The following is a 12,720-nucleotide window of genomic DNA, read 5'->3' on the forward strand; positions in this document are numbered from 1 at the left end:
CGAACGCAGGTCAGCTACGTCGGAGAAGAGCTCCTGCAGGTGAAAACGCGCGGAAGGCTTAGGGCTCTCGCTAATCCATGTCGTGGCTAATCTCAACGGCTAGAAGGCATTCAAGTGGTAGCAACCTTCACGGGCCACATCATAAGCTGGCTTAACTGAGCGTTGTGAAGATTCGAGACGGCTGTTTGAATCTTAAGAATTTCCTCTTTGAAAGACGCTAGAAACCAGCAGTCCATGAGGGTGTTGACGACATAGTAATGAGCCAAGATGACCAGCGAAAGTCCCCAGCCAAGATCCTCCGGTTCGTCCATATCCACCAAGGCGATAAAGTCATCTGAAACCAAGTTCGGCCAAGAGTGCACTGCGGCCTCTTCAAGATTGGCCTGGATGTGGGAATCATCTGGCGAACCCCATTCGCGGATCGAACACTCTAACACAGCCACAACGCGCGAGTAAACTGTTTCCAGGATGTCTATGGCTCCTGATGGTGCATCTCCCGCCCAGTCCGACGACGCCGGAGAAAATCCGGGAGTTAAGCGGAGCCCATTGCTATCGGGAGATTGTATGGCGTCGCAAGAAGCCCTCAGGTCCGCGATGGCTTGACAGGTTCCCTGGGCAAATAATAAAAAGCGCGGGGAGCAGTGACTGAGATTGGACAAGGATGAAACAAATGGAAGATCATCCCAGTACTCCTCGCCATGGAAATGTAGGACCATCGGCCGCATGCGGCTGGCTTTCAAGGCAGGCCATTGATCACGGATCACGGTGGACACCCCTCGGACAAGATGTAGCCAGCTCAGATGGAGCTTGCAAATCGGTCCGGGTGGTTGTTGGTATAGAGTCGTAGCGAATGGGTTCAGCTCCGGGACCTGGAGGGACGCATAGGCGAACGCGACGAGGAGGAGAGATCCAGCGTAAACAGCTTCAGCATTGGCATTGGATATCCTGGCCACCTCTTCCCTAAATCCCTGTAGCCCTCGCTGATGATGATCCATTACCACCAGCAAATCTACTGCATCTCTCTCGCCTCGCCGTTGCCTGGTGTGCTCCGCGATCATATGTATACCACCCAAGGCGAGGAGCAGGTGCATAAGATAGGGGTGGCTTGCAGCGAGGTCTGGAATCACCCGCCGCCAGACCATGCTCCGTTGCGGATTGAGGGACATCATTTGCGCCGTGTGCAAGTGGAAAAACTGCATGGAGAGGAGGTTGTCCATATTCAACGAGTGGTCATTTACTGGAGTGGGAATGCTCGCCGACCACGACGCACATATCTCCAATGGTTTCAGAAAGGGTTGCGAGTCATGGATATGAGAACTCCCAGCACCGCGATGCCGGAAGCGTGGCCGTTCCCATGGTGTTCTGTCGGAAGTTGCTGGGGGTTCGGGGAAGGAGCATGGCTCACCGCGGGAAGAACAAGAGCCACAGACAGGACGGGCTTCGTCACACTACAGACGCGTGAACAGGAGAACCGGGAGAGCAGATCAGAAGAGCAGACCAAAAAGGCGGACTTACTTTGACCCGTCGCGACTTGCAAGGGAAGCACCCAAGGCGCGATTTTTGGTGGCGGGCGCGGTGTCTCTTTCGCGCCTGCTGAATATTTGGAGCCACTGTCTCTTCACCCATGAATGAGGCGCCGCTCAGAGAAAGCCCAGCATGACCACTTAGGAAGAGTATACATGTATGATATTACAAGGTTATCGGCATCAAAGCGGGAGCAGATTGAGCGATTCCAGAGATCAGGACCGGGACTGGTAGGCAGAACTCCAGAAGTTGCGGCCGACCAAGAGTCCAAGTCTGCGAAGAATGCCCGAAACGCTAGTCCTGAATCTCCTGATTGGATGGAATGGATAATAGCAGCCGATAACCTCAAACGTTTCACCCCCATTCGAGGTGCAAAGCTTCCAAAAAAGGACGCCCCAGAAGATCTCCATTTTATTTCGTGGTTCCCCCCAAACAAAGCATGGCTGCCCGTCTCCAGGACTCATTACTATTGATCAGAGACATGAAACAGTGTTGAAGTTCGCCAAGATGGCCAGTCTTCGCAGCGAAGGTCAGGAAGTGAGACAGTAGCGGCCTCGGATAACCACCTTGATTGGCACCACAAAAAAGGGGACTCAACTTTATTGTATCAGAAACCAGTCTTAATGGAAACCCTATTTGTCTTGCTTCGCCTTCGACCCTGAGTGTTCGGTCCGAAGTGGGCCTCATATACGAATACGATCAAATCCTTAGCGGTGGCGGTGGGAAACCTCAAGTCTTGTGGGTATGTGAGGCACGAATCCTCAAAGACCCCCGGAAGGTACGTCGCGGGCTCTCATTGACTTGACTCCCTCCAATCATCTAGCATCCATGACCTAATGTCGATATACGAACCCCCAAATTATTTCTCTGAGAGATGTCTCCCGCGGTCCGCCGACGCCGATCGCTGTGAACTTCCCAAGCGGGAAGGAAAGCGCAGGCTACTCCTGATTTACATACATGGCTTCTTGGGGTCAGAGGACAGCTTTTATCAGTTTCCTAGGAAGGTCCATGACCTGCTGACGGTCTCGCTGGTAGAGACCCATGTTGTGTACTCGAAAATGTATCCACGCTACAAGACCCGGGGACCTTTACACAACGCTCGCGATGGTATCAGCCAGTGGTAAGTAATTTCCTAGCTTTCAGCAGAACTATCCCTCGTATTTCAATCCCCTCATAGCGTCTTTCAGGTTATCTCCGCACGAGGCATCGGACTTGGACATCATCCTCCTCGGCCACAGTCTAGGCGGCCTTATCGCTGCAGAGGTTGCCCTCATGACATCTCGCATTGCCTCTGGTCAGATTGAAGGCAAGAACCTGAGGCATAACATTGCTGGCCTGGTAGCGTTCGATGCACCATTCCTTGGACTTAATCCACGCGTTGTTGGAACAGGAATCGGCAGGTTATTTCATCGCAAAGCAGATACGAACAGTGGAGGCGAAGGTCAGGAAGGTGCCCTACGCGACATCATCGCGAACGAGGACGCAACATTCAACCCGGCCTTGACAAAAGACGTGAACAAGCCTCGGTGGAAAGGTTGGGATGGAGCGCGCCATTTCTTGGAGAAGAATTCACGTCATTTATCCCGTTCCGCGCTACAGTACGTGTTCTCATACTATGACCACGCCGGATGCTTGAACGATTATTTCGGTCTCCTAAGACGACACCAGAGACTCTGTCGCTTGGCCAAGGTTGACGGATTGACCGGTTCCAGCTCGAGAGGCGGGCGGTTCCGGTTCGTCAACTATTACACGACTGCCTACCCTGTGAAGAAAAATCTGGAGAGTGACATCGACAGAGAAACGAGACTGTGGAATGAGAAACGGCTTACCTGTCGCGAGACTACGGAACGACATGAGAATCTTGTAGAGCGTCGGCATTCTACATCGATGATACCTGGACAGCGAAAGAAGGGAACGGACGGCAACTCATTTCACTCGGCGGTAGATCCAGGGCCTTCTCCCACAGAGGTGGACAGTATTTCTCCTCCAGCAAGGTCGTGCGATTCAGACCAACGTGGAAGCAGACGCGGTGATTCAAGCTCTGGTTCGAGATCAGGGGGCCGACACTTCTGTCTGGTTTCGAATGAAGCCTGCAAAAAGCAGCTCTGGGTTCCGCTCTCCATGGACGGGATGGATGAAATCACTGCCCACCAGTCCATGTTCCTTCCTCTTGGCATATACTACGAGCAGCTAGTTGCGGATGTCGTGGCACGATTGGAAAACTGGCTAGTGTGAGGATATCCTGAAACAATCCGGGGCGTACGATCACCCTTGAGCAAGATGATGACGACGATGGTCGAGGTAGTGGCTCCAAGTGGAGAGGAGATAGCACGAGCACGGGGTTGACAGTCTTTCATCAATTTGGATCATGGCTACTACCTTAAGGCGACGACCTGCTATTTCTATTAGCTCTAGGAAAGTTGACTTGAGTCCCCCTGAGGGTCCAAGAGTATAGAGACCGCATACCATAGTAGGGCATTCCAGCCAGCTGGGAAGGTCACCACTCGACAAGGGCTTTGCCGTACGGGGCTGGGCTAGGCTGCGTGCAGGGATTTGCACTACACCGGATCCTCTAATTAGGACTTGACTGTCCTGGGTTCAGAAGCAGTTGAGGCGAGGCACAATGGTAAGATTCCAATTGGCAGTTTATTTTCCAGGCCGCCTTTTTAGAATTGTTCACTGTCACGAGAGCACCAGACATCTAGGTACTCTCCGCTTATGTACTATCTTCACCAATATATATAGCCTACCACTTTTTGCTGGGCTAAATTGAATACCTGTTGTACCCGTAACGCCCGGACAGATAATCTAATCTGCCACCACTACTGGAATCGATAATACAACCGGGATATCCCTCCAATTCAGGTTACAATATCCATCCCAGATCCACCGTCCACGCAAAGCAAACAAGCCTACGACACTAAAGCCACCCAGAACCCACCTAACAGACCCGCCCGTATTCGCATTGTGCAAGTGGGGCGGGGCAGAAGATCCAGACCTTCAAGCTGAGCTTTGTTTGAGCAGCCTTTGGAGCCCCACATAACGCGGACCCGGAAACAGCGCCATTGCCAGGCAAGCAAGAAGCAGGGTTCAACAGGGGTATAGAATCGCCCTTCAGGCTCACTCTCTCGCGCGTCCTTTCGACGAACATAACTAGACACTTGATACAAGTCCCGCTCCTTATCTTGCGAAAATCTTTCCCGTGCCTCATTCGAATCTTGCTAAAAAATGTCATGGCACAATGCGACCCGCTTACTAGGGCTGACTGTGGAGCTCTAGACATGTCTCCAGCCCTAGAGGACAAGGAAATCGAACTACATGTTGAGGTAAGCAGCATGCATCCTTAATGTCTGCATGCATCTACCTCAAACTCTGTATGAAGCGAACTTGACACTAATTGATGGGATAGCTCCGTACAAGCAACACTTCCCCCGAACATGTCCCAACTGCAGCGAATCAGAGGGCTTGGCTTACTCAGGCGTGGCGTTGGATAACAACCCCGAAAGGATTCTTCATCACCATCTACGGACTGAACATAGTCGGCTGGGGCGGGATGCTATTCCTGCTAATCTGCAATGCCGCCCCAGCCATGTGCCACCCGTCCTGCAACGATCAATACTCCTCCCGCCGGGTCTGGATCGAGATCACCTCCCAAATCCTGAACGGGCTATTCTGCGTGACGGGGTTCGGACTTGCGCCGTGGCGGTTCCGGGATCTGTACTGGTGGTGCTGCTGGCGGATGGCGGGGAGGGACCGGGAGAAGAGTCTCGCTGGCATCGCGCGCTTGGCTAGCATTCATCAAGCGTGGTATCGCTTACCGATTATTGTGTCATATGTTGGCTGTGTTGGGGACTGTGGTTGCGAGCCAAAAAAATCTGCTACTGCAGAGGCTCTTGACCTCTCGATAAATGGGGGCCGCGCACCGGCGACGGCGACGTGGAAAATGGATTTTGTTGTCTGGTGCAACATGTGGAACACCATATTCCAAGGATGCCTGGCTGGCTGTATGTGGGGGATGAACAGATTCAACCGGCCCAGTTGGACGACGGGCTTATTTGTCGCCTTGGCCTGTGTTGTGGCTGGTGCGGCGGGGTATATGGTCTTCTGCGAGACGAGGAGGGTTGCGAGATCAACAGAGACTAAAACAACCGATAGTGCTGTTGCAGAGAAGGGGGAGAACTGCGTTTGAAATTTCTCGTATGATACGCTTGATCCTGGGCTATTGCTGTATATATGTAGGTTAAGACTTCCATTCGCTTTATCTTCTCCGAGTCATCATTCCCTCGGTAGCGCAACGATGTCGAAGAGCCAACCTTGTAGTGATTAACATCTCGAAACTCCATGACACCTCCTGCAGACAATTCACGCCCTCTTCTTTACCCTTCGATAATTCCTCGAAATCCAGTAACGACCTGGTCCCGGTCCGTGTCCGTGTATTGGCCGCTCTCCAGCATCCATGCACCTTCACCACGGCGGGCCTTGACAATCAACTTCCTCGTCCTTGAATGAATCGACGCATGCAAGCTCTTCGCAATACCCGCGCTCGGGTATATCAAGACCCCAAACATGGCGCAACCAGCTTTAGACACCATATTCGACATGCCCTTGCCGACTCCTTTAACCGCACCTTTGGCGCCATCCTGCTGCATCCCTTGGTATGGCTTGACGACTATGTCGCTCACTGCCTCCGCCATCCCCCACACGAACCCATTTCCCGCGACGGCAAAGCCGCTCTTGATGTCTGTAACCGGACCGTTATCCCGGGGCTCCTCGCCGTGGAATCGAGGGATGTTGCGCAGTCCTTCGGTCAGCGCAAGTGGGATGTCCACTGCTATGCCCTTGAGAGCGGTGGGGACAAAGCTACCCAGGCTCTTAGCGGAGGCACCGGCCATTCTCGCGAAAAGCTTTCCTCCGCCTTGATCGGATGGCGGCTTAGTGTTGCTACTCGCAGCACCAGCACCAGCACCAGCACCCGCGGCCACCTTTCCCTTCACGATATTCGTCGACGTGGACCCGACAGATGAGCTGCTTTTGGGCATGTGGGAGGCCTGGGTAGATATACTGCTCGAACGCCGGTCCTTACGACGCTTGTGGTAATCCTGATACTCCTGGATAGGCTTGTAAAATGTGCCCAAAAGAGAACCAGTGAGGTCGGTGGTGGTGCGCATCACGGCAGACGCTCCGCCCGTAATGGGATCCCATCGACGGTTTTCAATCAGTAAGGGGTTAATGGGATGTCTAGAAGTCTGTCAGTAGCTGAGAGCAACAAGGGAGAAACGTGGAGGGGTCATTCAACGTACATGGTGAGATTCTTCTTGTCGATTAACCCGTCCGCAACTAAAGCCTCTGCGGCGAACTTTGAAAGCTTGAGCTTTTGTCGACTCTTGGGTACGGATACGGACCACACGGCAGGCTGGGATGGGTATAGATCGCACTGCAGACGGTCGAGGGGAAGGTTCCGATGGAATGACGCGACTGCGGCGTGAACGCCCGACTCTGAGCTCATTTTGTGCGCAATGGTCGAGGCTGCTGCCGCTGCTTGTTCGCTGAGACAATACCGAATGCCAGCGGCCAGCGCATCGTCGGTAAGCTGCTTATGTGGTATAGGGGCAGGTCCAGCACCGGCTGCAGCGACCATGGCGCCCCAGAATGGCTGGCTATTAAGAACTGTTAGTTGGCGGAATGATGATAGTTTATAGACAATGTACTTACTCTCCAAAGAAGGGAACAATAAGTGTTGGCTTGGAATACCGCAATCCGCAAGCTGTGGTACCCGCCCCTCCGTGATGCACGACAGCCGCCACATGGTTGAACAGCCATTCATGTGGGCAGTCCCCGATGTAGTAGATGTTGTCATGGTGTGCGCCGCCCAAGTTGGACCAGCCTTTGGAAACAATCGCCCGCGCGCCAACTGCGTTTACAGCGTTGATAATAGTCGTGGTGATCCGTTCCGGGTCTTCCAGTACGATACTGCCGAACCCAATATAAACCGGTGGAGGACCAGATGCGAGGAACGCTTGTAGGTCAGCTGGAGGGTCGTATTTCGGGGTCTCACGAAAGAAAAAGCCGCAGACATCTATTGAAGGGTCCTGTTAGTTCCCAAGTTGAGACAGCACAAACCAATCTGTACCCACCGATATAAGATGGCCAATCCAGAGGCTTGGGAACAAGCGCTGGGGACCAACAGTATGTAAATGGGACCTTTAGTATTTCTGCAAGATGAGGGCCTTCAAACATAGCCACATCTTCCAAGTCGAGGTCTTTTCGTCGCCATTCGTTGACCACGTCGCCCAGTCTGGAAGTGTTGGTTAACCTTCACTGCTCCTGACATAACATGTCGTTGGTTTCCCTACCCTTGCCATGAAAGCCAATCCACCACGCCGTACGAAACATAGTTCTTCAAACTTTCGTCTGCATTGCCACCGCTCATATTCGCCAGTGGGTGTGGAAAAGCTTTCGTGCTGCTCCAGGGCATGGTGAACATTAAATGCACCGGGATGCTCAACGCCTGCGCACAATGGACGTGAGCAAAGCTCGGCGGGTTAGCGATAATCGCATCAGCCACAAAAGGTACTTGAGTATGCATATCAGGATCAATGCAGGATCGCCAGCACCCGCGCAACATCTCGCGGACCATGATGCGTTTGCGCTGGATATCGCCTGCCTGCAGGCTCTCCATACTTGGAATGAGGCCAGGAGTCTTGACCATGTACGCCATCAGGTCGGCTGGATCGCCCCCAATCGGGTAGAATTCCAATCCAGAGTCCCTGACGAAACTTTCAAACACATCGTGCGTAGCTAGTCGCACCCGGTGTCCATATCGCTGGAGTTCGTTTCCAAGGGCAATGAACGGTTGCACATCGCCTCGGCTCCCGACGACTTGGATCACAATATTCAGCTTAACCTTCCAGCTCTTTTCAATTTCGACGACAGACTCGGGATATACCGGTGGCGGTCCAGAGATCTCTATTGTATCGTCGGCTGATTGCGGGGCCAGCTCGGAGTAATCTGGCGGGGGTGTTGTAGGGCGTCCTAGAAACGGACGACTGTACAGCTTGGAGAATCCTCGCACGAACCTGGAGTCCCAGTCGATACTCACGCGGCCGTCATCTGCAGATATGATATAAGCCGCCTTCAGATACCCTGTTATGAGCCTTATAGACCGTACCGTTCATACTGACGCCGCTTTTGCCGATGGCCGCACCGGGGAGAGATGGAGGAAGCACCATGGGTTCTGCTGGTAGCTCGAACACCTCCCGATTGTCATTGGTAGCCATGGTGGCTAGACTCAGATGGAGTGAATAAGAGCGAGGAAACCAGAGTCGGTCAAAGTGGCATTTTGCCTCCACGCCTCCTTTTAATCGTCCATTTGGCAAAGATCATACTCTCGACACCGACATGATCTGCCAGGAGCAGACTTGAACTTCGGGTTTTCAGGGGTGGGATTTCCATTGGATTTCTTTCCTTATCCGGGCGTTCTGGAATCTGGTCAGGGAGGGTGGAGTCAACGAGTGGAGCGAGGCGTTGGTTCTTAAGGTTTATACGAACACGAATTTGTTCTCTGATTCGCCGAACCGCAAGCTCGGCGGAAACTCAGAAGGATCTAGGACCCGCAGTCGAGATCCACATATGCAGCACGTATTTTCTTATTGTCTGTGATGTGAGTACGAGAACGAACCTTTGCAGCCACTTACCCCGAGTACTCCTGATGGGGTCCTGATATAATTAGGCAATGCTCATTTAATCGCACTAAGTTCAAGCCTTTTACTCCATCTAGGTCATGTCCACAGATCGTTCCAAAATAGCACGTTCACCATCACTAAGTCTTTCAAGGGTTGTACGCCGGCTACCAACTGCTATGCAAGCTTAAACGACTACCCTAGATACCTTTCTCCAGGCAATTTATCAGTCACTCTGGCCATGGTCTAGCTGTGCCATTTTCATCAAGAATTCAGCGCAGTAACTCTCCGGAAAAATGGGCCAATGATTTTGATTCTTCGCAGAGAGATCGACTGTGGTGGTGTACGTCTTCTCATAACGCCAAAACCGTTATCGTTCGCCGAACTAGCAAGAAAAAGATAGAACCTACAATTTATTTCCAGTTTTTCCACATGTTATAGTTTTAAATATGTCCAGTTCCTTCTCTTACTGCTACCTTCGCGATATTCATGTTCACCTGGCAGTGTTGTTCTCAATAAATCATGATACTCTGGTGGATCCTTAGCAACTACCGCCTGTTGAAACATTTCCCACTTGTTTTTCGCGTCAACATTAGGTGAAATGGAAGCTACTGGGACAAGTTGGGGCAATGGATCAGCCTCTCCATTGTCGCTAGAGCTTCCAGGAGTCACTGTTGGCTCTCCGCGCGTTTATGTTTAAGGCTATTGTGCATGTGTCCCATTACTATTTGAATGAACGTTGGTTATGGCGGGAGAAAGTAAATGAAAAAAACGAAAGAGAAGAAAAGAGGAGGAAAAATATTCTGTGTCTACTAGGTTTGCTCAACGATCCTTAAAGAGCATGGTGAGACCATATCAAAACAAAACTGCTCTGCAAAAAGGGATTTGTTTTCTCCCTGCCCTTGCCTGCTACAGCTAACTACCATCTTTTACCTTTCTCTTCGATCTGTCAGCAGTCCTTCCTTCTATGTTTTCCACTACCTTCAGTCACCACCAACCAGCAGCGTTGTCCGGTTCTGGTGGGGGGAGTAATCCAAACCGGGGGAGTCGCCCTCCTCATAGTGGCAAAGGGCCAGCTCGTATTATGGTACATCCGCTACTTTACTCTCACTATGAATGCTCTGACGATGGATGTCATGGATGAAGGAGGTGTGGTGCAAGCTGTGCCAGAGGCGCGGGCAAAAGGAGGGGATTTGCCCCTCACGACCCGGGCTCTCGAATGCCCAAGTGAGGACCGATAACACTTTTACCGCACTGTATGAGCTAATGTCAGTTTTTTAGAGGCCCGCCGAGCAGGGGGACCAATCCCCACAGCGGCGGCGTCGGAAGGAGGAATGAATGCCAGAGACCGCCGCAGGGTGCGCAGACAGCAGGAGCGACAGCTGCAGCAACAGCGGCACCTGGAGGAAACGCGAGAGGAGAACGTGCAGCCGCAGCTGCAGGTGCACCAACTTTCACGCGGACTAGAGGAATTGAGAGGGGAGAATGCGCAGCTGAGGGAGGTGGGCCGGCAAGCTCTATTTGGAGCTGCTGCATGGCCACCTCCAGCAAAGCCAGCGACCAGTCGAGAAACATGAGTATGGAAAGGACGAATATGGCGACCAGTATCCATGACGTAGTTAGATCGGTGAATAGTCTTGAGAATCGTTGATTTGCCTGTTCACTTGCAATTAGAAATGGACGAGTATGCCCGATAGAGCTTCATTTCTTTTCACTCATATGGTAGAACACACAAACAACTTTCGAGGACCAAAGGGGGGCAACCAGTCTTTGAATGGCTAGTATTCTAGTTGTTGCTTCCTAGGTATAATTGCTAATGGCAGAACCTTCGTACGCTGTGCTTTCTTATGGAGATCGAGGAAATATGATCTTTTGTGTGGGTAATCTTGTTAAACCCTGTGTACCTGGGGATAAAGCATTGCATTTATTTGTCTTCAATGAGTCCCGTGTACGCACGAGTCATCAGCTCGGGCTGATTGTATTCCTGCCCTTTATGTCGCAACTACTAGTTAAATGGCTTGGTGAGGCCTTGGAACTGGCTCAGGTGAAGTCGGCAAGGACTCCCAGAGCCGGAAAGTTGGTCAAACCCGGCCATTTAGAAAGCGTGGAAAAGTGTAACAAGTTGGTACTTTGGAGTCAAGTTAGACTCTGTACCCCGGACCATTCCACTCCATGCATTTCCCTTTTATATCTCTGTCATGTATAAATCAATCCATGCATACAGCTCGCCCTTCGACAATGAGTGCCATCAGCTCAACCGGGCGAGCCTCCGTGAAAGGAGTACCTGGATTGCTTGAGCTGATCATAGTCGATGAAGTTAAAGCCAAGAAACGTGAGAATTTCAATGCGAGTAATGCTTGTCCGAGACCAATGATGCCTCGTTTGGCGATAACTGAGCTTTAAACGTTAGCACAACTCTGCTAAGATCGACACCCCTACCGAAACCCGACGGGAAGGAGGACCCAAACACAAATAACGAAAAAGATGGGGAGCAGATTATGATGCTTACAGGCTCATATTTCCACTGTTGGCGGAAGGGAGAGACGCAGGGCTTGAGCGCGTAGTAAAGCCAGTATAAATGCACGATTGAACTGTTGATGCCTGTCTTCGACAGTTCAGGTCTAACGAATATTGGAGTGATGCACGCGTAGGAGAGGGCCTTTTCCTTCTTGTTCTTCTCCGGCCAGGCTTCGCACCTTCCCCTAATCACGTTAACTGGGATGAAGGACTTTGATTGCCGGGGTATGACCTTCGAAGGTGGTAGGTTCTCCATGAATCTGAGTACTGTTCTAACATTTCCGGCTCCTCGTAGAGCACGCTCGTCCTCTGACTCCTTCAAGTCCAGAGCACCCAATGACGAAAACCAGTTCAAAGCCTAAACCTGGCTTATAATCGTAATTGTCGATGTCGACAGCACCACTCGGGGAAAGCTCCGTTTAGTATCCACTGCAGCTCAGGGTAGCATGTCCTTACGGTCAGATAAGCCATGTACGCACGATGCGCTAGCTTCTCTCAGTAGAAATCCTCAACAGGACAGCGCTCACTTCAAGTCTCTGTAATTCCATTGATGTTGTTATACGCCGCGCGGGGACTAGGAATGGTTCGAGACGCCATCCACAATCATCTCATGAGGGAGAATCAGCTCGCTCTATGTACGTGGACGCGTCCTGTTATGGGAGGCATGAACCCACCATTCCCTTTTGGGAAGATTGTGTGTGGTTATGGTGAATGACCAATGAGGAACACTGGCAGTTGTAAAAGAATTTTTTCCTCTTCTTCTCTTCTCTCTCCTTTCTTCTTCCCTTTCTCTCCCCATCGTGTTTTCTGCCGACGCTGCGTTCACGACGCTGCGAAGTGTCGTGTTGGTGCCACAACTGCACCCTTCAGCCGGACTTGTGAGTCGATGTCACCGTCAGAGGGCTTTCGACTACAATTTCAATTCACCACTCCTGATCTCACCATCAGTAGAGTTTAGGTCTTCCGATGATGTTCGCATGTCTCAACTTCATCGAGAGGG

General features: G+C 51.7%; 6 protein-coding genes across 6 annotated transcripts; 4 read left to right on the forward strand and 2 right to left on the reverse strand.

The window, feature by feature from the left end:
• Positions 1 to 110: 110 nt before the first annotated feature.
• P174DRAFT_455214 (Zn(II)2Cys6 transcription factor) lies at positions 111 to 1,626 on the reverse strand (the record flags this gene model as incomplete). Its single annotated transcript, XM_024829298.1, has 2 exons — positions 111 to 1,448; positions 1,516 to 1,626. 2 exons carry the CDS (start codon positions 1,624 to 1,626, stop codon positions 111 to 113), a joined length of 1,449 nt encoding a protein of 482 aa, XP_024677594.1.
• Positions 1,627 to 2,360: 734 nt separating this feature from the next.
• Positions 2,361 to 3,759, forward strand: P174DRAFT_379677 (uncharacterized protein; the record flags this gene model as incomplete). Its single annotated transcript, XM_024822930.1, has 2 exons — positions 2,361 to 2,644; positions 2,712 to 3,759. 2 exons carry the CDS (start codon positions 2,361 to 2,363, stop codon positions 3,757 to 3,759), a joined length of 1,332 nt encoding a protein of 443 aa, XP_024677595.1.
• A 998-nt stretch (positions 3,760 to 4,757) lies between these two features.
• Positions 4,758 to 5,713, forward strand: P174DRAFT_464724 (DUF2985 domain-containing protein; the record flags this gene model as incomplete). The annotated part of the gene is made up of 2 exons (XM_024830440.1): positions 4,758 to 4,850; positions 4,934 to 5,713. The coding sequence occupies 2 exons, from the start codon at positions 4,758 to 4,760 to the stop codon at positions 5,711 to 5,713; spliced, it is 873 nt and encodes a 290-aa protein (XP_024677596.1).
• Positions 5,714 to 5,900: 187 nt separating this feature from the next.
• On the reverse strand, positions 5,901 to 8,801 carry P174DRAFT_516199 (glycosyltransferase; the record flags this gene model as incomplete). Its single annotated transcript, XM_024832303.1, has 6 exons — positions 5,901 to 6,762; positions 6,825 to 7,181; positions 7,237 to 7,600; positions 7,659 to 7,819; positions 7,878 to 8,634; positions 8,693 to 8,801. The coding sequence occupies 6 exons, from the start codon at positions 8,799 to 8,801 to the stop codon at positions 5,901 to 5,903; spliced, it is 2,610 nt and encodes an 869-aa protein (XP_024677597.1).
• A 1,514-nt stretch (positions 8,802 to 10,315) lies between these two features.
• P174DRAFT_425550 (uncharacterized protein) lies at positions 10,316 to 10,780 on the forward strand (the record flags this gene model as incomplete). Its single annotated transcript, XM_024825297.1, has 2 exons — positions 10,316 to 10,430; positions 10,485 to 10,780. 2 exons carry the CDS (start codon positions 10,316 to 10,318, stop codon positions 10,778 to 10,780), a joined length of 411 nt encoding a protein of 136 aa, XP_024677598.1.
• Positions 10,781 to 11,144: 364 nt separating this feature from the next.
• P174DRAFT_61424 (uncharacterized protein) lies at positions 11,145 to 11,476 on the forward strand. Its single transcript, XM_024832405.1, has one exon. The coding sequence runs from the start codon at positions 11,197 to 11,199 to the stop codon at positions 11,407 to 11,409; it is 213 nt and encodes a 70-aa protein (XP_024677599.1). The 5' UTR covers positions 11,145 to 11,196; the 3' UTR covers positions 11,410 to 11,476.
• The last annotated feature ends 1,244 nt before the right edge of the window (positions 11,477 to 12,720 follow it).

The sequence above is a fragment of the Aspergillus novofumigatus genome (assembly GCF_002847465.1).
Source record: "Aspergillus novofumigatus IBT 16806 chromosome Unknown P174scaffold_11, whole genome shotgun sequence".
In the NCBI taxonomy this organism is placed as follows: domain Eukaryota; kingdom Fungi; phylum Ascomycota; class Eurotiomycetes; order Eurotiales; family Aspergillaceae; genus Aspergillus; species Aspergillus novofumigatus.